We start from the raw sequence: 25,365 nt of genomic DNA, 5'->3' as shown, positions 1-25,365 counted from the left end.
TCTACCTCAGGAGACTGGAGTGTTAGGATAAGAGGACACAAACAGTCAGACCTGATGACACAGCAACATCTAGAAAGAGCTATTTTTTGTCATTTAAAGAACGAAGGGGTGAGGCTGACAAAGCACTTCATGCCCCCCACTCTGCAGGGTAGGAAAATACCTTCCCCACTTTAGGCTTTTACTTAAATCGCAGCATTTCATATACCGTATGTGTGTCTTTCCGTGCCTGCTTGTGGATAAGTGAGGATTAGTTTGGTTCAGAGAGAGGGATGCTTTAAGCAGACAGAGTTCTCATCAGGAGAGCGGATGCCAACTGGAGTCTTTAGAGAGACGACCATGTTGTTAATGGAGTAGCCCTGCTACAAACGCTCTGGAGCTGCACGTTTGGACCGGGACCTACCTTTATGAAAGCAAAACTCTTCTGATGACGACTCAAAAGTGAGATATTACCGTAGTTCATTGACCCTTATTTGTTGTTACGCAGCAGTTTCTCCAAATAGTGGTTTTGGATTGACTACTCCTACACCGCCATCTTCCAGGTGTTTTAAAGTCTCCACCAATCAGACATCACCTACTATTCACTTCACAGCAGGTGAAGTGAATACCACTAATGATCTCTTCATGTATGGTCCCAACTTCACCACATAAATAAAGTCTAAGTGGAACTGCGTCCACTGGACAGTTAGGTTTATGATACATGTATATTAAATTAATCAAAAGTGGATATAACTCTTTCAGGGATCTGTTGGAATGAAAACATTTTGGCAGTTTAGTGGATTTATTCTTTCCCCTTTTTACAAACTCTGTTTTATTGGTGATTAATAAAGAACAAGATGCAGCTTAAGAATAAGGAGTTATATTATCTGTAAAGAATACTCCAGTTCGGTTGGACCTCACCATACAGCGAGGATGAATAAATGTGGAAAAGGACAGAAAATCACCTATTAGGTTCGGCGGAGGATCCATTATGCTGAGGGTGTGCTTCTCTCTAAAAAGCTGTGAGAATGTTAGTACCAAGATGTTGGTATGAGGAAATTTCAAATAAAAAACAGCCACCTTATTAAAAGAAAGAAAGTGATAGTAGGTTGTCAATGACTCTTTAATCAGGACATTGATCAAAAACAAATGGCCAAATCAAGGCAGCTCCACTGAACTTAAAATCTGCAGACTTTCCATGCAATTCTATGATTGATTTGTGGCAAGTCTTATCTTAGATATATTTTTTGGCTTAATTGGTGAGCGTCCTGATGGCTAACAGAACTTTCTCTAACAAGTATGTTTGATTGAAGCAACTTACACAAAGGTATGGAAGAGAACCTGTGAAGTTGACCTCTTTTTTATTTTTATTTTTTGGAAAGCTTTCTGAAGCATCTTTAAGTTTGAACTAGTAGGTTATTTCAGGTGACGTCCCAATGGCCTCTGCCACTAAAGTGTGGCGCTCTCCCAGTAGAGCTTAAGTTCCACATCTTGACTTGAGGTTGCATTTTTACTATGAAAACATAAGTACCTGAGGGGGGATCTTTAGTTGTACTCAAATAATTATTCCCTCACTGTGACATCCTGTGCGTCTGAGTGTGAGCATGTGCTTTTTCTTCGCTGGTCCTGATACGGGTCACTCCAAAGACCCTGACACCCTTGGCCCCGCTTTGGCCCTTGGTGGCCACCGGCTTACATGATGTTCTCCGGTCGCCCTGGTATGCCGAGGTGCGCATGCCCACTAAGAGGACGCAGCGGCTCCATGTGTGTTGAGGCGCATTATTTGGCAACAGACGCGGCAGCGGGGAGGGCCGAAAAAAAAGAGGATATCCCCTGGATTTCAAAAAAAGCAACGATTTATCGAGGTTAACTGCAGATTAAAGATTCCCTCTTCGACCATCGGCGAAGAACGGGCGACAAAGCTTCAAAGTAAGTTGACTTATGCTGGGCTTAAGTTTTTTAGTGAGTGGATCGAGGGGAGCCTTTTATTCGGACTCGACGAGAGGAGCCAGGTTTTCCTCCACCTATCTGTGACGATAAAGAAGCTGATGGGCTGTTGAAAAGTAACACTTCTCCGCAGAGCCAAAGGTTGAGCGCTGGGTAGAGAGAGGGGGGGCTCGCTCAGCCGAAATTTAGCTTTATTTTACCCTTCCTCGGCTCGCCGGTGTGTAAATGTGACAGCCGGAGTTGGTTCCGTGCGTTCGAAGTCGCTAAATGAGGTGAGGATAACAACGTTACACCGTCGGCGGCGAGCTCAGTCCGTGGGCCCAGTGGGTGAAATTTATGAGTTCCGAGTGGAAGATTTTACCTCGCGAGGAGGCAAACAGGTAAACAGTCCCGGCTCGAGTCGAGCAATCCCACTTTCGGGGCTTTACGGCGAAAGTTTGCGCCTCCTTTCGAGCTGTCCCGCATCGGGGTGCAGCCAGGTCAGCGATTCGGGCTCGGTTCTGGTGGTTCGGGTCACAGTGTCGAACAGAAGCTGGGATGAAGGACTTTTACTAGGTGGAATCAAAGTGTCTGTCAGCTGATGCTGCTCGGACATTGACCGTGTTTTATCCGAAGCTAAAGGGTCTTAGTGTTTTTGTTTGTGCGACCTAGCTAACGTTAGCTCGCTAACTAATAACACCTCCTCCGAGGCGGCGTCAGTAATAAAAAGCCGGCTAGTTGCACATGTACTGTGGGCTGGCTTTAGTTTTTAAAGGGCTGACTGTGGTGTTGGACCGTGTGGAGGCTGCTGAAACGGTAATGGTGGACGCGGCAGCCCGCTTTTAAGCCCCGTGGCACCACCGTTGGTTCTGCTATCTGATAGCTAATCTTCCTACTTCTCTCTGTGACAACCGTAGTCTTCCTCCTCTTAAAGCTGAACACACACACACACGCTCACGCTCGCTCGGTGACACACGACGCACACACTCCCACTCTGCTTCTTCCTCTCAGCCAGACAGCCACACACACACGCACTCACACACACATTTCTCCACACGAGTTTCCAGCGCTTCAGGACAAAGCTGTATCTCAGGGTTTTCTTTGCCATCGAACCGGTTTATGTAAAGAAGTTAATCTCTAGCTTGTGATGACGCGCTAAGGTGGATTTATAACATTTAATAATTGATGATTGAATATGACTGAAGCCGGCGGGAACCACGTTCAGCATCCAGCAACACGCCACGAAGACTCTGGTGTCTGCTGCTCTTAAATTAAGTTGCAACAACTTTTTCTTTATTTGCATTCATGGTAAAAACCTGAATACTATTCTTAATTTACAAAGTTATGTTATGTCACAACTGTTTATGGTAGCATTTTGCCATTTTTTTGGATTCTATTTTATTTGGATTTAACGTAACAGACAAACACAAAGGAGTGCTTAAATGTGGTTTAGGGAGAATCTGAAAAGTGTGTTGATGTAGTGAGTTAATACTATGTAGACCCACTGTTCTCTTGTGTTGCAGCTGTGGTTGTGAGTGGGTGTATTGCCACCATCTTTGCACATCTATAAACTGAAACCATTTTCCCATTCATTCTCGCAAAGTACCTCAAACTCAACCAGATTTAATAGAGAACATCTCTAAATAGCCATCTCTAAGTCCTGCCACAGATTCAAAAGTAGTCGTAGGCCTGCCTTGTGCTTATTGCCATCCATCCTCTCGCCATCTTTCCGTGTCTATTCCTGATAAAAATATTCCCCAGGGAGCATGGTTACCACTGCCATGTTTCAATGTGGATGTTGTATATTTGGTGTGAAATGAAGTGCTGATTTTATCCACATATAACATTTTGCAAGTAGCTCAGAGTTACGTCTGCGACCAAGTACTACATGGTACGTTGTAAATAGGGCGTCTTATTGCTTTCTTTAAATTATGGATTTTCTTCCATTGTTGTGCACAACTAATAGTTTTTATATTAGCCAGAGCTGTAGATCTCTGCGGCTCCTCCAAAGTTTCCATTGGTGTTGTGAACAACCATTATTTGGTATAATAACATAGCTTTGAAATTTTACAATTGAATAGTTTTGGGGCTTTTTTTTTTTTTTTACAAAAAGCAACAGCTTAAAATTTTCCATCATGTTTCTAACTCTCTTGTGGGAAGAATTATAAAACTTAGCTATCAGTTCTGCTGAGTAATCAGTCAGACAGTGTTTTAGTCTTTTTATCAGTCGTTATTGGATACTTAGTACTATAACCAGATTGCTCCAAAACACAATCAGCCTTTTTTTTCTGTCAGGATCCAGAATAAACCATCAGTTGTTTATCTGAACAAAGGCCATGTAAAGTTTTGTTTACATGTTAACAATATGCCAGCTGTTAGAAAAGGCCTTGCTTTGACCCTGGGTCTGCTGCATTGGACTACCTCTCCACTACAGCGGATAAGTGGAAATTTGGTGCCGTGGAAGTACTGTCCACCCAGGAGTGTTGGTTTTATCCTCGTATGAACATTAAAAATGTGAGTCAGAAACTGCTCATAAGTTCTGACCTTCCCAGAAAGCACCATTCCAGCGATCACACATGATTCAGGTCCAGCGCGATTGCGTAATCATCCATGCTTTTGTAAAGGGTCATCTGCTGGCCATATTTTAAGTTGCTGCACAGCACAGCTTGGGGTCACAGGTTGTAAAGTATGTTCGGTGTAATTCATTGTATAGACAGAGCCGGGTCAAAAAGGTTCTCAGAAAGGATTTTTTTTTCTTTCTTTTTTGCAGGCGCTGCAGTTTGACGAGGTTGTGTGGCTGCATACTTGCTCTCTTTTTGAAATCTTTGTGTGATCCAGTCGTTGGTTTTCACAGGCTAGACAGAGGTCTGTCCGTGTGTAAATAACATGCTGAGCACATACTGTAGGTTCGTTCGACTGAGGATCTGAGAGCGACGGTATAAACACCTCACCTCCAAGCAAGAAATCGGATGAAATGTGCCACGATAGCGGCCAGGCGAAAGGTTGTGTATGTTGGAATGTTGAAATCCGCTGGTGAAAACTGCAACTTCATTACACAGCAGATAATAGTGAGACGATAGGTTAAATTCATCATCATAATGTTACCAATAACGTGTTAAACATCAACTCGCGGCACAGGTTGCAGTATGATTTCTAAAACATATCTAAATATGATGATGTTCCATATTACTGGTGTAATGAGGAGGGACGTGGCGGAGCCGATGTTTTCCACAGAGTGAGCCCTGTGTTTATGATGCTACTGTACCTTGAGCAATGAATACACATAGCAGCGAGGGCTGCAGCAGAACTGCGATTTTTTTGTCTCTTTTGTGCATCTCTGCACTCAGCCTTTTCAATGAAGTGACTGTAGAGAAAAGCAACCACCATGCAGTTTCCTTCACTGCTGTTGAAGGAAGCTGCATGGAACTAACACCAACATAAAGAAAATATTGTTTTTAATCATGAGCTTTAGTTAATGACACTGCAGAAAAGTGTATTTTATAAAGTCCCTCAAAGTCTAATATTGAGAATATTAGGAGAAATATCTTGATATGTTACTTTATCTGTTTTTATTTTTTTAGGAAGGGATAATCAATACAGTTGCTGGTAAAATAACATGACTTATGGATTACAGTTTTAATATTTGTTACATGTTGATATTTTGCTTCACAGCATGAATATCGAATAAAAAGCCACAAATCTAGTGTTAACCTTCAATTAAAACTTGTTTAATGAGTTTTGTGCCATGTTTTGTTTTCGGTTGAGCTACTCTGTAACTATAATGAATATTCTTATATTTAATATGCTATCTTTGTTGCTTGCATTAACTGTTTAGTTTTTGCACCCACACACATTCCCAAGACTGTCAGTGTGAGGCAACAAGTTGGGGAGGGGCAGCGCTGTGTTGCTCTATACTCCAAACTAGGGGTGCACCGATAAATCGATCCCGATTTTCTTAATTTTGGGAGATCGGAGGTCGACTGACACTTACATGAGAAACCGATCTTATCCACCGATCCTAATGGCCTTTTCCAAGGTTTGAAAATCCTATTTTGAGCTAGGGCTGACCAATAGATTATCCAGCAGATTATCTATGTATTGCATGTGCACAGTTAACAATAGTCGACCTACTCTTGCCAACTTAGTGAAATGTTGCTATATTTCTAAAAAAAAAAAAAAATCAGCATGGGCAGGCTTTTAAAAAATTGGTGATCTGCAATTGGTGCACTTGTACTCCAAACACTAGGACTTTAAAACATCAGCAGTGGTGCTGTGAAGCAATCCTTCGAAATAAAAAGAATGGTTGTTTTACTTTGGTACCTGGAACTGGGCCATGTTTGTTGGTTAATGACATAGATTGACCAGAATCGCTAAGTGGCTGTTACTTGACCTGTTTGGTGAATGACTGGTAATTTCCGAATGTTACCTGACCACATTGATGATTTTACACACCACCCACGCTGCAGTTTACATCACACAGAGTGACACAGTCAGTAATATCACTGCCTGATCCGTGCCATAAATATTTCTGTCATTAATCTCACAGTTTGTTGAAATGTTTTTGCATAATTCTGTCCTGAAAACCGGAACAGATCAGCTCAGAGCATTATCTCTACTTAGCGTCCATATTAATTACTCGCATGCTAATTGTCGTTGCACATTAAAATTCCCTCTGTCCAGTTGCAGTAAGAGAAACTGCAGCCCAACTTTCATCTAAACAAGCCCTGCTTTGTGCTGGATGTATGACATTGGCCTCTGTGTGCAAACTGGGTTAGTTTACTCAACAGGTCCCAACACTTAAAGCGCAGAATTTTTCAGTTTACTTTAATTTGGGGTATTTAAGAACCAAAGTCGGCAAGTCAGACATGGGGAAGAATTGGAAAATGGCAGTGTGCCTTTTTTCTTGACGATGACTATGACGACTACGATTTGCAGAAACTGCAACAGCAGCGAATATGCAGATGTTGTCCACATGTTTGTTTGAAGCCACTATTCATGTGTCTCTTTATCCTCCCATAAAGGAGTTTAGCAAAGTGACAAAGAGGTTCTACCTTGTCAAAGGTTTTCTTTTAAGTTTGGAGACTTTTAACTTTATGGAGCCAAAAATGTATAGACAGCTACGTCCTCATTGGATGTCTGGTAGCAAATTATTATCTATATCATATTGAATGAACTCAATATGTTGTGTAAAATGGTTACTTTTCAAATAATTGGCTACATGTTATAATCATCCTTTGACCTTTGAAACACCTCACTGATGCTTAAAATTTCTATCTTTTAAACTGCATCAACACCGAAATGTGTTGTCAGCGATCTTTTAGTAATTATCAGAGGTGGACAGATCGATCCAAAATATCGCAAATATTGATACCAAATTCAAAATCACTATCTGATCCATACGAGCATGGTGATACTCATACTTTAGTTTCATGGTCCCTCATGAAATTTCAACTCAACTCTGCCTGAAAAACAATTTTTTGATTTGCTTTCAAATTATATTTTTTTTGTAAATGCACACAGATTTGTCTTGTTTCTTTTGTTTGTTTGTTTCTTTGTCATTTCAATGTTATTGAAGTATTTTATAGACGCCTATAGACATTGTCCAAATTCTGTTATCGTTTTTATCAAAATGATTCAAAGGAAAAACTATTAAAAAAACCCCTAAAGGTCAGAAGTTTTTTTTTAATAAAAAGTATTTCTCTCACAATCAGCTTTTAAAGCTTCCATCCTAAAAGGTTCAAAATGAAAATTGTACAATTACAGTCCATAATAATTCGTTACTGCATTTTTAGTCCTTTCTGATTGCGCTGTTGCAGGTATTGATTATTACCATTGCATGTGCGATTTGATATTTTGTGCGGTTCTCATTCTAAACAGGTTAGCAGCACATGTTTGAGTATTATGACCTAAAATATCTTCTTACAGAGAAACATTATTTTTGGACACATGGTACAACCTTGAAACTATTTTCAATCCAAGTGGTGCATGCATCTTACTTATCTATGTATTGTAAAAGCTGTATGTTCTGCTGGGAAGAGAAATAGAGTTTGCAAGGTGAATCTTTTCCCATATCGAGACATTTGCCTCAACTGCATGTTAATAATCTGAATAATATGCATCCTCGTTAGCGTTCAATGGTGGCTTTCATTGTTTCTGAAAGCTATTTGAGTATTTTCATCTTGTTTGAATAATTATCAGGGTAATGCATGCTAGACAAGACAGATAACTGTACTGTGACACTTTGAAAATTGCACTTCCTGATTTCAAAGACTGCATAATCGTGAAATGGACTATTTTGCTGGGGTTCTTGGTGCGTTTGTTGACAAAGGCTGTTTGATCTGAACTCTGCCTACATGGTGAAGTTATGTTTTGTTGGGAGTGGCTTCTAGGGGCTTTTTTTTCTTTTTAGGGCGTCTGTGAGGTCAGTTTCTTGGGCTGGTTGGGGTGTGTGTGTGTGTGTGTGTGTGTGTGTGTGTGTGTGTGTGTGTGTGTGTGTGTGTGTGTGTGTGTGTGTGTGTGTGTGTGTGTGTGTGTGTGTGTGTGGGCGTGCGTGCGTGGACATGTGTGCGTGAGGTACAAGGAATTATGTGTAAACTGCCACGGAGATGAAATGTGAGACCTGTCAGCCATTCACGTCCCCCATTACAAAGATAGGTCTGGTGTCCGTGTAAGGTTGAGGCGGTTGTATTGGCATGTCCTGTCTCCCCCCACCCCCCCTCACACCCTCACCCCCACAATTACCCCAAACCTTTGAATCTATCAAAATCATAACAGCAATTCAACACACGCGCACACACTTTATAATGACTCTGTGTACAAGCTCCACTCTCACTCCAGCACCTGAAGGGTTAACAAAAGCCTCAGGCTCTCTCGTCATACACACTCATATACACACACACATACACACACACCCACACACACACACACACACACACACACACACACACACACTAGACAACCGGTTTAAACCGGTTCCCAGGAAAAGTGCTTTGTGTGTCCCACTGAATCCTGGGAAGGGTCATGTCATGTGTGTCTCAGTGATGTCAGAGTATTAAAAAAAAACTTCATCAGCTCTAGGTTATCAGATGGTTGCTTTGCACACTGGGCTGTGGCACAGTGTGCATGTCCTGTATAGGTATGTTTTGAATACGCCAACTGGACTGGATGCTCACCACTGTAACAACTTGGAGCAGAGAAAGGGGAGGGGGCAGAAGGTCTGGGCAGCCAGGTTGTTTGGGTTGGTTGTACTCATTTGTTACCCCACTCTCAAAAGAAACAATAGCTTCCCGTAGAATGATTCCAGGCATGTCTCAACAGATATGAAGGGCTGGGTCCTTTTTTATGATTTGAATCATAGCTGTGCAGCTTTTGCATCTTAGGATCATCCAGTGACTGCTGAGCTGTGTTTGAGTCTTACCTGCTGTTCCCGTTCGACATTTAGTGACCTTTGAGCGGACCATTTCTTATTGCATCATGTGATGCTGGACAACACATCTGTTAATGGCTAAAGTCGATCCAAGGTATCGACTTTAGCCATGAAGTTGATACCACTATCAACCTTATAAAATCGCATTGTGGTTCTGCATTAGACAGGAGCATTTATTGTTTGATTCCAGTTGATTTTTAAAAATCGAAACATCATGACAACATGTTATAGTTGTATAGTTACTATAGTTCAGTAAGTCAAACTCTTATTCGTTTCACGTTTTCTTCCGCTTATGAGATCGGGTCGCAGTGGCAGCAGGTTCAGGAGGGAACCCCGGACATCCCTCTCCGCAGCCACATCCCCCTTCAGCTCATTTGGGGGGATCGCGAGGTGCTCTGGTCAGATAGCAGAGTTTTTACTAGGAATAAAAAAAAAACAACACTCTGGTGGTTTGCTGTCCAGAGGGGTGACACGATGCCTTCACTCCTAAGAGCAACACAGTGCACAATATCCAGATTCACGGTCAGACAGACAAATAGCCGGCGTTGTTGGTTTTTCAAAATAAAGTAAATTTTAAAATTTCTTGATATTTAAATTCAGTTCAAACTCTGATTATTATTAAGTGCTCAAATATAGACTGTATTAAAAAAAACATGTAATCAACTCCTGCTCAGTTGATTACATTTTTTTCTGAATACCTGTATTAGCACTGATTGTCTGTTCATCTAATATCAGTGGATTCAGTTTCTGTTCTAATTTTCTGGTTATGCTGTAAGGTTTGGCTAAAATTTGTAGGTACATTGTAGGAAAATATGTTTTGGCACTTTTAAACATCTTGTTGGAATGCATTCATAAAGTGTCAACAAACAAAGAAAATATGAGGGAAGAAGAAAGGAATGAGTCAGAGGTTCAAACCCAGTTTCTGACTACATTCATCCTGATTGACGTGATACTTTATAAGGTTTTTTTTCTTCATCTGGCCACTTGTGTGCGTATCAAAGTGATCCAAACCATTATATTCAAGTGTTAGAAATGGTTGTTATAATGAGGTTGGGTGCTTTTCCATTAAACTGACTTGCAAGTCTTCTGAAGCATGCTTCTGAATTATGCTGCTTAGGCCTGTCATGAGAATCAATAAATCTATTAATCGCATAAAAATGAGATCGATAATTTCTAATTGCATGCTTGGTTGTTTTCTTCTCTCTCTCTTTCTACCAAAGACACTGGATGGCAAAGAGTGGATTGAGTTATTCCTCCCCTTCTTGTTTCCTTGGAGTAAGGTTCTCTACATACAAGGAGCGAAGTCGCTCCTTCTCCATTCATTGTCTATTGCCCTCCTATTGCCAAGCGACAGGTGGAATTTATACACGTGGAATGTTGCCGTAAACGTGCACACACGTGTTGGTGACGCAACACAACGTGTAAAAAAGTAAAGCGTTTGATGCACAGAGTACGCAATAGCGACGACGTCGACACGGCGCGCACTGTCTGTTGAGATGTCATAGTCGGTTCTACCAGTTGTCTACAGTTGTCATGACAAATTCCTTCATTTCCCACAATCCGAAGCCAGTAGTAGCAAGTTTGAGCTAGTTGAGTGCCTAGCCCATTTCTTCGCCATCAGATCACTGACCTGCCAGTGAGCACTGACTGTGACTGACTGTCTGATGCAGGTCCTTGTGACTGGTCGCGACAACTTTTAGCTTCATCTGCTGCGTGTGACATACAAAACAATTCAAAGTGAACATCGGTTCCCACAAAGCACGGATTGGTTCGGTGGATATTTGCCTCGAGTCTGCCTTGAGCAGGCGCGAACCTACGCGGAGTGAAGTACGCCTGAGTGTGTGGGAGCTGGGCACTCCATAAATCTGCCTTTATTGGGAGAGTGGCACCAATAAAGGCATTGTGGAAAGATAGATGTTAGAAGTCCTGTTTAAAGAGACTGCAGATGTGAATTGGCTTATTCTATAATCTCTTACATTGCTTCACATGGTGACATTTATGTTGAGGCTGTTCAATGTCCCTTTTTAGATAAAGTTTATTATTATTTTTATAAAGCCTCGTAGGGGACAAAAATATGGCTTGGTCAAAAGACAAAAGGTTTTAAATGTTTAACTTCTGCAAAAAGTGCATGAACATTGACGGATGGACTCCACACTTTTCAGATTGTTTTTTTCTTTCTTATCCCTAAATTTTCATTTTCACAACTGTGCTCTGTTTTGTGATACAAAATAAGTGGGACTAAATTTTAGATTTTCTTTTTGTTGCATGACAAAGAAAAAAGTGTGGTCTTTAGCCTACTGGGGGAATGCCAGACTTGAGCTGGGAACACAGTGATGGAGGGCATCGTTACGACCCCATGTATTGACTGACGTGGTCCGCCGTCTGCCTGCTTCTCCATTATTTCCGACATGATGGGAGGGAGTCAGAGCCGTCTGTGTCGGGGTTAATGTGTGACACCGCGTGCCATGCACTGGAGAACTTCTGCGAGGGCACTCTGTGATGCTCGTCTGTGTGACAGAGAGAGAGCTGCCTTTTGTCTTTGGTTCAACTCCTGGTGGCGTTTTAGCATCTGATGGGGTAGAATCTGCAGTACGGGGGACATGATCTGGTGATCATCTGACCCAGAGAAAAAGGTCTGAGACGCACAAGCTACAAAATTTTTTTTAAATTGGGAGCGTTTTATTTCTTTTTTTACTGAAGTTGTGCTTAAATAGTCCGTCATTTAGTTTAGTTGATGTGATGATAATGTTGTCATGTCAGCTGTCTGATGTCTCACTCCCAGCATGTTTGTTCCAAGTCATTCTAGGAGAAGGAAAAAAAAAACAAAACTTGCAGCACTTTAATGATCCTCAGATGTCTTGTTTCTTTCTTCTTCTTTTTTTTTTTTTTTGCACGTAGCATTGAACACTTGCTAAGTAATGCCATGTTTGCGTCAGATTTTCTTACTTTGGGTTTTGGTTCAGACTGAAATTTGGATAATTAGATGTTTTGGAATTACACTGGAGTAAACATCTCGGTCATGTGACTGGGCTGCTAATCCAACTTGTTTTGTCTTGAGGCCATGTCAGCGTGGCTCTGCGCCCTGCTGCAGATTCAAGGTCAGGTTTGTCTCCAGCAGTGGCTTAATGGTAGGTGTGCATTCAAAACAGTGCTGGCTGGGAGAAAGAGAGAAATCATAGTGTTGGAGGTAATCCCTCAGTAATGGAGGTCTGTGGCTTCACAATGATTGTTAAAGAGGAGGAGGTGACAGATTAGATTTCACTATTGTGGACTGAAATTGTTATATTATTGTGTTTAGTACAAATACATAGATTGTAATTTTCTTTTAGGTCTGATTTGCTGATTTTTAATGTTCTTCTAATGACCAAAAGACATTAAATCAGAGTTGCTCACATTTTAGATTTTTGGCCTTAAGCTGCATTTAGTTGCATACTAAATTTGTTTTTGTTCATTAATTACTTCATCCAAAAACGTTCTTTTTTTAATTTTAATATTTTAAAGTGATTTTTTGTTTGTTTGTTTGTTTCTGGGAAATTGCAACGGCCATCGTACTTTGACTTGCATCCAAGGTATTCTTTTCTTGCCATTATAGTAATTACCTTTAAAAATAATATTCACACTGTGCATGTGTGTTAAAATGAGATATGTTATTAATTGATTTAGCATTTAATTAGTGATGCTAAATCAATTAGCAGTTAACATTTTGTTGACCCAAATGTTAACTCCTTCTAAAGGTTTGCCATTATGTCCTATCCAGCATGTCCATAAGGAACAAAAGTTGAAGGATCCATCTTTTATCTTCAGGGGTAGAAAATACCTTTAAAATGGCTATATGTAAAAAAGTTTTAAGAAAAATAGATGGATGTGAAAAGAAAGAAATTCAGAGAGTATAGAATTGAAATGTAAAAATATTCATAAATTCATATTCCATTGTTAGTCTGAGTTATCCTGGGTGCAATTATGTTTTGCCTGTTCTTATTGGAACTGTCAAATTGATGTTAAGTGATTAAACTGGATTTTTTTACAGATTAGTTGCATAAAATCAACCTTTGCTATAGACCTAATATGATTTAAATGTTTGCCATTACTTTTAAGTTGAGCTCAAATTAATATTCTAAGTTTTAATTATTATATAACTCCAAGTTATTATATAACCTTGGTTTGTGAGAAAATGGAGCAGCTCAGTTAATGTTTTTTCTTCTCTGCAGGGGATGTCTGAGGAGGCTGTCCGCCAGACTCGCAGCCAGAAGAGGGCGCTGGAGAGGGAGGCTGCCCCACAGTCTGTGGACCTCTCCAATGTCGACAATGAAAGCAAAAAACCCAAACTGGACCCTTCTGACCCTGCGCCAGAGGCACAAACTAAACCCAAGCCTGATCTTTTACTGGCACAGGACGCTGCGAGCCGGACTAGACCCGGATCAGATCCCGAAACCGAGCCGGAGCAGAGCCGCTTGCCGTTACCGTTAGTGTTACCCCCGACTTCCCAGTCGGTGAAGGACGATCGGGATCGGACACAGAGACACCAGACGGCTGAGTCCGGTTCAGACAATCGAATTCACTGCAATGACAGAGCGAGGACGGAGCCGACTACGGACCAAAAGACCCGGCTCCGGCAGACGGAGCCAAAGGCCTCGGGTGGGATACTTGCTACAGGCGAGGTGAAGGCAACCATTAAAGTGGAAGTGCAGACAGAGCAGCCTGTGGACATGAGCACCACCAAAGGGTGAGACACAAAGCAAAGCAATGACTCAAAGTTTATCGACATTTTAGATTATTTTCTTACAGCCAAACAGTAGGAGACATTTCAGACTTAAAGGAAAACTTTGATAGTTTTGCAGTGTTTTGTTTAAAACCTATACACTTAAACAGATTTTATTTTTTTTTAATTTTTCAATATTTAGGAGAAAGTCCTTTTCTCAGTGACAACTTCAAGACGTCTCCTAAATGGAGAAACTAGTCGCATGCATTGTGTGTTTCCGACCCATCCTTCCAAACAAACGCTCTTCAAATATTGACGGTTGTTGGGGCCCCATCCATGACTGATCTTTAGATCTTTCCATAGATTTTCAATTGGATTCAGGTCAGGGGAGTGATGGGCATTCTTTCATTTTCATATATTTTATTTTTCCTCGAAAGCCAAATTAGGTTCTTTGGTTTGTATGTTTAGAAAAAAATTTTCTGAAAAATCCATGTTTAGTTTTTTTTCTCCAGATTCCCATCAAAAATATCCCTGTGACATTCCTCCTTCAGCTACATGAATGGGAAAATACAACATGCTGAAACACCATGATGGTCCCCTGGCATTCTAACTTTACTCTTGATGGTTTGTGGGTTGAAAAGAAAATGACAAAAAAAGAAGTGATTCTATTTTATTTTATGTGTGGATATGTGCTCTTTGGATGTCCACTTTGACACAAAAGATGCTTCAGTCGCGCAGCGTATCTGAACTCTACTAATGTGTGGGAGATGTTGAGTTTGAGCTCTGGCATGCTTTAAACTATTTAAAGAGATCACAGCTAGGTTTGGTCAGAAAATAGTCAATTGGATTCTGTTTCTACAAATGCCGGGGTGTTAGGAGTCAGAGGATGCAAGGCGGCTGTGTGTGTTCACATAGTGATGCTGCAGACTGGTAGGTCTGAACAGTGCAAGCTGTGCCAGGTTTTCAGCATTGTTACAACCCTCATAAAGCTAACTTGAGATCCAGATTCCTTTATCATTCCTCCTCAGGGCAGCATCACTGGACAGATCCCATCGAGATGAACGGGCTTTTTACTTCATCTTTAGACCGGGTGAGTTGGATTGAACCAACTCACAGGTAAAAGAGATTTGAACTAAAATGAGTCAATTCTTTCTCTAAGTTGGGTTTAACAGAAATTTAATGGGACCAAAGCAGGAATTTTAATTTAGCCAAATCACAGAGAAAGTGTCATGTGATTGGATGATAATTTCTCAGTATTTTGTGCCATTGCGCAATTGTTCTACAGCAAACATTTAAATTAGCCTTTCCTTCAGGAGTGAAGTCTTGTGCAGTGAGCATTCATCGTGGGCATTGTGTCTTGATGTGCCAAGACCTGCTAATTCCAGGTCTTTCTAAAGGTCACTCCAGAAGGTCATTGGCTCTTGGAGCCTCTTGTCATAATTGTTTGACTCTTCCGTTGGTAATTGTGGGAGAAGCATGTGATTGTGGCAGGTTTATGATGAAATAACGTTATTTCCGCTTCTGAATTTTTGCCCTCATGGTGCATTGGAATTTCCAAAAGTTCAGAAATATACCTTTAAAACCGTTGCATCACTGCGTTTTGCAACTTTAGGGTTAGAAAGGTTTTATAAGAACTGTTTGCTTTTACCCATCATTACGTGGTGCTTTTGGGATACCTTCGTAATGAGAAACCTTTTTATAGGCCATTAGTTTGCACAAAACCAATGAATAATAACTAGTATGGATGAGAAGCAGGATTCCTTTCTAAGTACTGACAGATTCAGACTATTCTCTTGGCTTTCTGTGTCTGTTTTCAGCTTTTCTTCATCCTTTTAGTACTTTTGCCCTATGCGTTGCTTCTTCACTCGTTGGTTATGGACTCATTTGGTTTGATTTCTTTTGCGCAAGTCACATGGCTTGTTCCCAACATGTGGTGTGAATTTCATGTCAACAGCCATAATAGAAATACACATTTACTGAGGGAGAAACTTTGATGTGTTCAATGCAGGTTTTTCCCAGCTGTAGATCCCGATGCCGCCGAGGTTTAACCCGTGTGTCCGATCACATGAATAATCAGTTGTTTCAGCTTCAAAGTTATTTTGTTCACCGGAAAACTGCCAGCTACTTTGGTGTCTACTTTATATTTCTTCAAACCTCACTTTTTGAAGCTTTGGTTGTGTGAACATATAAAGCTGCATTTGGACACTTCAGTAACCCTTGTCTTGCTTCTGACTCTGTTTTGATGGGAGGCTAAGCGTGGGGGCGCATCTTGTAGTCTACCTCCATTTTCCCTCCACTCTCCACCTGAACCCTAAAAACTCCCCTCACACAAAATGAAGCCGTGTGTCACAAACTGGTTCCAGCCGGCTGTTGCCATGGTTTCCACCATGGAAGGAACAGGGGGGGGAGTTAATGTGTCACGTGACTTGACTTTGAGGTCATGTGACTTCTTTGGAAGAGTCGTGATTAATCCACAGGAAGTGATGATGATGGCGCTAAGCCCCTGAGGAGAGATTATTACGCACACACACACACACACACACACACACTAGGAGGACAGCTAGTAGAGGCAGGCCTCATATTGTCAAGAAAATGTTTATGCCTTGTAGGAATGTTTAATGTCTGCAATCATTGCCTGTTTTCTGGAAACATTTCTCCACTGGTTTGGTTTTGGAGCAACTAAAAGCAATTAAAACCCTGCAGCGGAACCTGTTACTTTGCATTAGAGGATACAGCGGAGGGTTTGAATAAAATATGTGTAACAGTGTGGTTTAGCGGAGCGAAGGGTGATCGCCATGGGCAGATTCACACTCTCCTCTGGATCTCCACTTGCTTTCGTTTTCTTTGCATTCTTCGTGTGACGTATTTAGCCTCTGTATGGGTCACTCCCAAATGCCTTAGACGCCTGGCTTTTTGTTTTTTTTCTAAAACCCTGCTCTTGTCCCATTTCAGAAGGAAATGGACTCTCTCTAAAACAGCCGTTTCATTGTGACTTTAAGACATTTTCTTAAATGTTGCCCCTCCTTGGCATTTAGGTGTATTTGCCTCTAGTTGGAATAGCATAGACATGACTAGACTTGTTAGATTACAGTGGAGCAGATAAACCTTTGGTCATAAAGTATAATTGCTGCAGTATAGCAGACCTCCTTGAAGGAAAACGGCGGCACACTATTTGAATTATATTAATCCTGTAGCCTTTTTTTACACGCAGGATTAAAAGCTTCTCTTCAGAGTTTTTTTATGACATTCTTGAAAAACATTTTAACGAGTCTTTTTCACTTCTTCCTTCGAGTTTGTATTCAAACTGAAATATAAAGCTGAAAGTTGCTGTCCTCCTTCTGACTCGCAGTATAAAAAGGGAGAAGCGTCCCCCGTCCCCAGAAGACGACGACGTCATCATCTTGTCCGACAACGACTCCCCGAGTCCGCCGATGAACGGCCTGAGCCACTTCAAGGAGCTGGACACGGACCTGCTCATGGTTGGACAAAAACACAATGTTTACAAGTTGCTCATTTACAATACTTTGCAGAGGTATTATTGAAACTCTTGGATTTTATTGAGGTGGCGTCAGAGTAAAGGGAGCTGAATCCAAGATTATTTTTAGTCAAAAAAAAAAAAAAAGTTGAAAACCATGTGTTATTTTCCTGCACAACTGTGTGTTGGCCAATCACATAAAGTCAAATTCAATACACTGAGGTTTGTGGAACAATAAGACAATAAAATGAGAACAATCTGTATTCATGTGTTTAGACTGCATTCTTCTACAATTTTAGCTTATTTTAGTAATTAAAATACTTCCTAAAATTATTTCAATAATTATGGCCATTATTGTGGAGATTAATTGGATTGTGTAATTTGGCTAGTTTTTCATCGACCACTTCAGTCTTTTTCTATGCAATAGTAGAAATGCATTAGCAAATAGATAATTCACTGCCTTTTATTAAATAAGAAACTAATCATTTTATTGTTCAAAATAATAATGCAACATTCCTTCAGTGAACAATTGATCATAGTAGAACATATTTCCATAGAGTTTTTTTTTTTTTATCTTGCATTCAAAATGAGTGACTTTCTGATTTTACTGTTCTGTACAGAAGAGCAGCCCAGCAGAAAGAGAACGGATCATCAAGCAGCTGAAAGAGGAGCTGAGACTAGAGGAGGCCAAGTTGGTGCTGCTGAAGAAACTTCGACAAAGCCAAATTCAGAGGGACACTCTGCAAAAGGTAAACGATGCGTTTCGCCAACAGCCACTGTGCCTCTCATCTCGCACTTATGGTTGTGCAAAGTGGCCGAAACCTGAATAGAGGTTTAGCTGCTCTTCTGATGAAGTCTGAAGCCCGGGTTCACAGTGTCTTCACTTGTGTTGGGATGACAAAGATGGTAGCTAAGGCTTTCGGCTGTGAGGTTGTCTGTTTCTAGTGAACCTGAACGAGGCTGAGGTCACGTTAAATGTGCCACTATAAGATCAGAGGAGTTGGAGGGGGAGTCATGACTAGTCATTCACTGCAGGTCAGTGTGGAGCAAAACATAATGAGTCACCGGAGAAGCATCTAAAGATTTCATGGTCAAGTATTTAGTTGATTTATTAAATAATAAAATGTAGGTGTGACACCACCCATGTTTATGACTCCTTCCTCAAAAGCAATAAAAATCTGATGGAGGAAATTGGTCAGCAGTTACAAAATCTACGTGTTGGATTTCTGTAAAAGCACCAAATACTTGATGAACACTCTTTGTCCGCTTCCATTTTCTTTTGTTGTTGTTGATTGATGTTCTCTGTAATTTTTCAGCCCTCGGGTTTATCCGGTTCCTCTGCTCCTCCTCCTCTAATTCGAGGAACTATTACAAGCAATAAAGGCTCTCAGCAGGTTAATGTTCTATTTTCTTCACATGCTTTCAGGCTGGTCTTTAGTGTTTAAAGGATGTTCATCTAACGTCTGTGTTATTTATCTCTGAGCAGATTTTGACAGGTCGAAGTTCAGGGACCGTCATCCCTCCCCCTCTGGTCAGAGGAGGACAGCAAGTGTCGTCCAAACATGGCTCCCAGATCATAATGCCTCCTCTGGTTAGAGGGGCACAGGTAAGCCACAAAAGTAACAATAATCTCACTGGTACTGTATTAATCTGTCTGTCTTTACACAGTTAGAGGTTGTTGGACATATACTGTCTAAATATTTAGTATTACTGCTTGCAGTTGGGTCAGAAGTGATCAATTGCAAAGTAATTATGGTAATTAGAACTTATCTCTCTTTGCACCTCTGTCTCTTTGTGTATGTTCTCTTTGCTTTGGTGCTTTTTATGTCCCTCCCTTGTCCTCCACTTCCCTCATCCATGACGTGACTCTGTGTCCTCCCTCTCATTGTCCTGGTTAGCCCATCTCCGTGTCTCCACAGCAGATCCACGCTCTCCGCCAGCAGCAGCAGCAGCAGCAGCTGGCAGCAACCGGAGGTTCAGGATCAGGGCCCCCTCCTCTGCTGCTGGGCACCAGGAACTCGGCCACCACAGCCCAAGGACAAAGAGGCATGGTCCAGTCGGGCCTGATCCGGGTCGGCAACAGTGCGAACGCGCTGGTTCGTATCTATCAGGGGCTCAGATTTGTGATTTAGGAAATACAAGATGAAGATGAATTTCTTTAAACTGAAACAGAGGCTTTAGAAATGCAAAAGAAAACAGGGTTTAAGTCACTGTGTACTACTTTTACACCCTAGAATGTCAGACATTCAATAAATCACTACCAATGGCCTCTTGTCTTTAAGTAGGCCATTGGTTGAGAACCTGTTTTTTTCTCCAACATATTTTTACTCAAGTAAAGGTAAAATGTAAATGTAAAGAAAAGTACTTGTGTAAAAGTAAAAAGACCATAGAGTGACTGATGATGTGATCTAATTTCATATAAAAAATGTAAAGTTACATGACACTGTAAAAACTAAAATGAAGAAAGTATGGGAAACAGAAAAACCTAACACTTTCAGGCAGAAGGAATGTTTTTCCCAGTCATTTTTCAATAATGTACTAAAATGAATACATGTAGTGGGATAACGATCGATGGGTGGTTAAAAAACGTGTTAAACTACTTGGATAAAATATTTGGAAATTTTGCTCAAGTAATAGCAGCAATACTTTATAATAATATGATTTGCGTTTGTTTTCCCCTTGTTTATTTGATATGTTTGTTCAGACGTAATAATTTCTATCAATTTCAGAATTTATCTACGTTTTTCCATCATTCGTGGTAGGGCTGCTGTAAAAGAATATTTTAGTTATCGAGTACTCTAGAGAATATTTTGTACGATTGATCGACTAATCGTATCTCATGCAAGTTATTTTTTAAGCAAGAGTTTCACTTCCTGCTAATGATTTTGGTGACCAGGATGTTAAAGCACCCAGAAAGGACTGAGAATGTGGGTTAACCACAGTCAGCATCTTCATCAACATATTCATCTGTAATATTGCAATTGCATGCTTTTCCCGTATTATTAATCTGTTCTTGGAATCTTGTGTCATTTCCGTATAAGCTTGTGTTTACCAGCATTGTGATAGCTAAATCATTTCACACAAGGTTTAGCATCCTGGCCTCTAAAAATACACTCTTGAGGTGAACATAAGGGGGAGTTAGACCCTCCAACTAGCCAAAGAAGGTTTTTGCATACAGAGATTGAATGAATGATGGTTTATTTATACATATATTTATATATAATATATACAAACAATTGCATCCGAGCAGTCTACTGCAACTAAAATTATGATCTAGGATATTTTGCGGCTCAATTCCAAACTAAAGCAGTTAAAAACATCCTAAAATTAATCAAGTGGCACTATTATGCATACAATTTTCACAATCTGATAATCAAATCTTTTCACTAGACTTTTGATGTCTAGAAATGATTCTTTTTCAGATTAAAATTTAAAATACAATCGTGCCAATGAAGGTAGTAAAATTGTCAATCAGTTTAGGTTTTAAATAGGCCTCCACTGATCTGTGGGGTGTCATTATTTTTGCGTTGTGAAACAAAGAAACATTTCATAACTGTCAAAGCTCACAGTAATCAAAGCTGTTCCGGATGATTAGCTCCTTCCTGCCTCTGCTTGTTTACGTAGGCGTCTGCATCCGGTCTGAAGGCCTCCTCCTTGGGAAGTGGTGGCGTTTCTGTGGTCGGCGTCAACGACTCTCCAGCGAGCCGCCAGGCTGCAGCTAAGCTAGCCCTGCGGAAACAACTGGAGAAGACCCTGCTGGAGATCCCCCCACCCAAGCCACCTGCGCCAGAGTTTAACTTCCTGCCCTCTGCAGCCAACAATGAGTTCATCTACCTTGTGGGACTGGAGGAAGTGGTGCAGAACCTGCTTGATACCATCCACAGAGGTCTGTTGGCTAGATAGAGGGATAGTTTTTTTTATTATTGCAAACCATTGTAGTCTATGATTTTGTTTTTCCGTCAGTCCTAAAGAATTTCCCCTCCTTTCCTACCTAGGAAAAACAGGTGTGCCTCTCTCTAAGCAAGTCATCCGAGACCCTTTCATCTGCACCCAGTGCAATACTGACTTTACCTGCCGCTGGAGGCAGGACAAGGCTAAAGGCGGGGTCGTGCTCTGCGAAGACTGCATGTCGTCCAATCAGAAAAAGGCTTTGAAAGCTGAGCACACCAATCGGCTGAAAGCTGCGTTCGTCAAAGCGCTGCAGCAGGAGCAAGAGATAGATCAGCGCATTATCCAGCAGGTGTCCTCCCCGGTCTCCCACAGTACCTCGTCATCCGCCTCATCTGCCGCCTCGTCACTGAAGGCAGAGCAGCTGGTGTCTCAGCAGCTGAAGCAGGCTCAGGCCAGAGTTTCCTCCCTCCAGCACCACCACCAGGCCAACAGGGGAGCCAACATTCTCCACCATCACTCCATAAAGCAGGTGGGGAGGGGGACAACGTTTTCATCGTCATCTAAAAGAAGTGTTTGTTTAGCAGAAGTCGGTGTAAGTCAAGCTTTCCGTTTGTGTCCGTCTTAGAGCTCACAGGGCCACCTGTCCCACGGCGTCTCCTCTGTGGGAGTGAGGGGCGTCCCCCACTCGTTCTCCTCCTCCTCGCAGCTGCAGAGTGCGGTGGCGGCCGCGGCTTTGGTTAGCCGGCCAGGTAAGCATGCCCACGTTTCCCACCGCTCTGTCCAGAGTTCAAAGGTGAGCAGCAGTGGGATCAGCGGCGGCAGGAATGTCAGCGGAGGTAGTGCCTCATCAGCTGCATGGAAGAAGCAGAGCAGCAGTAACGCAGGTAGACCCGCATTAAAGCCAGCCCAACTCTGGCGCCTGACATCTCCTCTCTTTCAACTCCTGTCTGGTCCAAAAGCAATCCTTGAGCACATTTCGTCCAAATTCTAATAGTGCCTAGAAATGTATTAAGCGAAAAACATTAGCTGAGATCAGAAAGATAAAATGACACAGGAGGAAATGTTTTCGGACAAGGCAAACCCACTCTGGAGTTCCCTTCCTGGAATTGATCCCATTTTTCCTACTTTAGTCCCCTGGTTTCGGTGAGCTCATGTTTTTCCTGGGTGTCTGCTGAAAAGTGTGCTAGAGTAGAAAATCTTTGTTTTTCCAACACAGCGGCAGTCGGAAGTTTACAACATGGGTCAATTATTTATTTTACTTTTTCTATTTTTGGTGAGGGATACGGTTACACCAAAAGTTGGAGAAAGAAAACAAATTCAAATTTATACAAGATGACAAGTTATTTAACCCCAAGTGATGCAACGAGTAGCTTTTTATTTCGTCTATCATCCTGTGGTCCTGGAAAAGGTGTTAAGGTGTTTTTTAGAGGGGTCAAATCAGTGTTTCAAATCAAATATGAAGCAGAGAAAATTTCTGATGAGATTAAAGAAGCTACAAAAATTGGGTTCCAAACCATCAAATGTGTTAAAAACTGGAAGTGGGAAACCATCGTTTTTGAGAAGAAAATGTGGTCAGAAAGGAATCCTGAATAATCATTAATTATTTACATGTTTTACATCAAATTGAAGAAAAAGAGCACTAGAGCTCACTAATATTTTTAATAGTGTAAAAGCATTTCCACACACAATGGGAAGGAAGCTCAAGAAACCGGACCGAACAGCTACGCATCCATAAGAAAACTACTAATAAGTTGTGCTAACGGGAGAAAAAAGCTCCAGTTTGCAGAGGATCATAAACACGAACTGACATGGAGGGAGGGCCATGTGGTCTGAGTCCAGATTTACCCAGAGGGTAAGTCCTGAGCGAGTACTGCAGCAGCTTGTGGGGGCAGCGCTGTGATCTGGGGTCGCTGCGCTTTGTCAGGCCCAGCTTCAGCAACATGATGATGTCAGCTGACTACCTGAATACTGAATGATCAGGTTTTTCCATCAGTTAATTATTCCTTTCCTGATGGCGTGTTCACATAGCAAGAGGACAGTGCCAGGACTCAAAAGGCTCAGATTGTGGTCTGAGTGATTCAGGGAGCATGAAACATGATTTTCACACATACGTCGACGACCATCAATTTCAGACCTTAACCCCATTGAGAAGTCGTGGGATGCGCTGAAGTGAATCTTCTGATGCTTCAAACATCATCCAAACAATACCACAGTGAATGCATGCTACAGTCAATGCATTGCTTCCACCACTGACATCCTCAATCAGGACAGAGATATTCCTTCTTTGGAGGGATTTTATGATCAAATGAGACAAACGATTAGTCTGCAATGTGGAAAAGATGTAGGATGAATTTACTTCAACTCTGCTTAAAACGTTGGGACATTTCAATAAATGTCAGGTCAGTTCCCAAAGAGTCACCAACATAAGTAAACTCTGGTTCTGGCAGGAAGAGTGGTCAAGTATCCAGTATTAAGCCACAAGCTAGAAAGCATCTGATTGATGTGACATTCGCAACTGAACATTTGGTAACATTATATAATTTATACGTAGATAAATATTATTAGATTTGAGCCTATTTTTTTGTTAAGAAAAACTCTTGGACCCAGGCCTTTTTCAAATTAATTCCGAAAAAGCGAGTGTATGTAAACTTCTGACTGCACCTGTGTTTGCCTGCGCATCATGGGGACCTTGGGTGGCTTCGTATTCAAGTAGTCGTACTACTCCACCGATTTCTCCACAACCAGCTCCACAGACTGACCGCTGCTTGTTCGCAGGAGTGACCATGGCCTACGTGAACCCGAGCCTGACCGGCCACAAGTCCTCGGCCACCGTGGACGCCCGTCAGAGAGAGTACCTGCTGGACATGATCCCCTCTCGCTCTTCCATCTCGCAGACTGCAAACACGTGGAAATAACTGCATAAATGGTGCCCTGCTGTTCAGAAATTGTGTCCAAGCTCCTCATCTCTCGATATCCTGGTCCGCAGCGCCCCCACAGGACTGTTAAGCAATTACAATCTCAAAGTGAAGAAACGTTCCTGAAATCTCTTTGTAAAATTTTGTTTTAGTTTTCATTATTCTTGTTGTTTTTATTTTTTGAAGTTCACGCTGTTGTTTTGGTAATTACGGACAAACCTTTTTTCTTTTTTTGAGCGAATAAAAATAAAACGAAACAATACTTGAAGGGCTTTCCCTGAGCTCTGTCCTTCAGACTGAGCAGAGAAATGGTGTGAGAAGAGCTTAACATCTGCTGTTAAAGACAAAAGTATTGAGATTTAGGGTTATCAGCCATTGTGGTGGTGAGATGAACCCTAATTTTTGACACTTGAATGGTTCTAGTTGTAACCCAGGAGTTCACATTAAACAAAATACATTTATTTTAGGTAAAATCACCAAGTTGTAAAATTTTTATTACATCCTCTCTGTGTAGTAAAAGGTTTGAATTTACATTGTATTTACAGTAAGTTATTTTACTTTTGACTGATGTTAAAAATCTCTCAGTATGAAAGTGGTTTCTACTGAGTTTATTCTAGCTTTTTTTTGTTTTGTTTTGTATTTTATTTCCTGTTTAACAGCATGCCTATCCTTACGCCTGTTTTGCACCTTAGCAGAAAAAGTGCGGTGTCATTGCTTAACTCATCTGTAATTACCATCTACTTATTTTATATTATTGTCGACATTGTAAGATTTTGAATATGTCATCACTGCAAACTCTGACAGCTGAATTTTCTGCTCGGGAGCCAGAGCTCCTGCCTCCAATAATTCAGAATCCAAGAAGCTGGGTAGATGTTTTTTCTTACACCTCCCAGCTAAGACTTGGGACTGCACAAGAACATCCAAAATCTCTCACCATCATGGGTAAATTTCTCTGCTTTCCAAAATCTTTATTGCATTGTTTGGAATTATGTTAAAGTTTATTTGGTTTACCTTTTCCTAGCTCCTAAAGAAATAAAAAAAATATATACATTTTAAA

The 25,365-nt window shown here is 41.2% G+C and overlaps 1 protein-coding gene across 6 annotated transcripts; it reads left to right on the top strand.

Annotated features, from left to right (window-relative positions):
• The first annotated feature begins 1,733 nt into the window (after positions 1 to 1,733).
• Positions 1,734 to 25,365, top strand: LOC129361598 (transcriptional repressor p66 alpha-like). 6 transcript variants are annotated; one of them, XM_055032533.1, is made up of 11 exons: positions 1,734 to 1,905; positions 13,537 to 14,051; positions 17,377 to 17,506; positions 18,123 to 18,251; positions 18,819 to 18,896; positions 18,989 to 19,108; positions 19,425 to 19,598; positions 21,127 to 21,388; positions 21,498 to 21,922; positions 22,019 to 22,277; positions 24,169 to 25,365. In XM_055032533.1, exons 2-11 carry the CDS (start codon positions 13,540 to 13,542, stop codon positions 24,306 to 24,308), a joined length of 2,229 nt encoding a protein of 742 aa, XP_054888508.1. In that variant the 5' UTR covers positions 1,734 to 1,905; positions 13,537 to 13,539; the 3' UTR covers positions 24,309 to 25,365. The 6 variants fall into 6 exon arrangements, with proteins under 6 accessions (XP_054888508.1, XP_054888509.1, XP_054888503.1 ...); XM_055032534.1 differs by having other exon boundaries at positions 19,401 to 19,598; positions 22,019 to 22,142; XM_055032528.1 differs by having other exon boundaries at positions 19,401 to 19,598.

Source organism: Poeciliopsis prolifica, unplaced genomic scaffold, assembly GCF_027474105.1.
Source record: "Poeciliopsis prolifica strain line A6 unplaced genomic scaffold, Auburn_PproV2 SCAFFOLD008, whole genome shotgun sequence".
Lineage (NCBI taxonomy): Eukaryota > Metazoa > Chordata > Actinopteri > Cyprinodontiformes > Poeciliidae > Poeciliopsis > Poeciliopsis prolifica.
This window is presented reverse-complemented; position numbering and strand designations above follow the sequence as displayed.

Bases quoted from the DNA above. Each gene is read 5' to 3' on its own strand.
- LOC129361598 (XM_055032528.1), top strand. From the start codon at position 13,540: ATGTCTGAGGAGGCTGTCCGCCAGACTCGCAGCCAGAAGAGGGCGCTG. The intron at 14,052-17,376 runs GTGAGACACAAA...TCTGACTCGCAG, and splicing joins GACATGAGCACCACCAAAGG to TATAAAAAGGGAGAAGCGTC. The intron at 18,897-18,988 runs GTTAATGTTCTA...ATCTCTGAGCAG, and splicing joins GCAATAAAGGCTCTCAGCAG to ATTTTGACAGGTCGAAGTTC.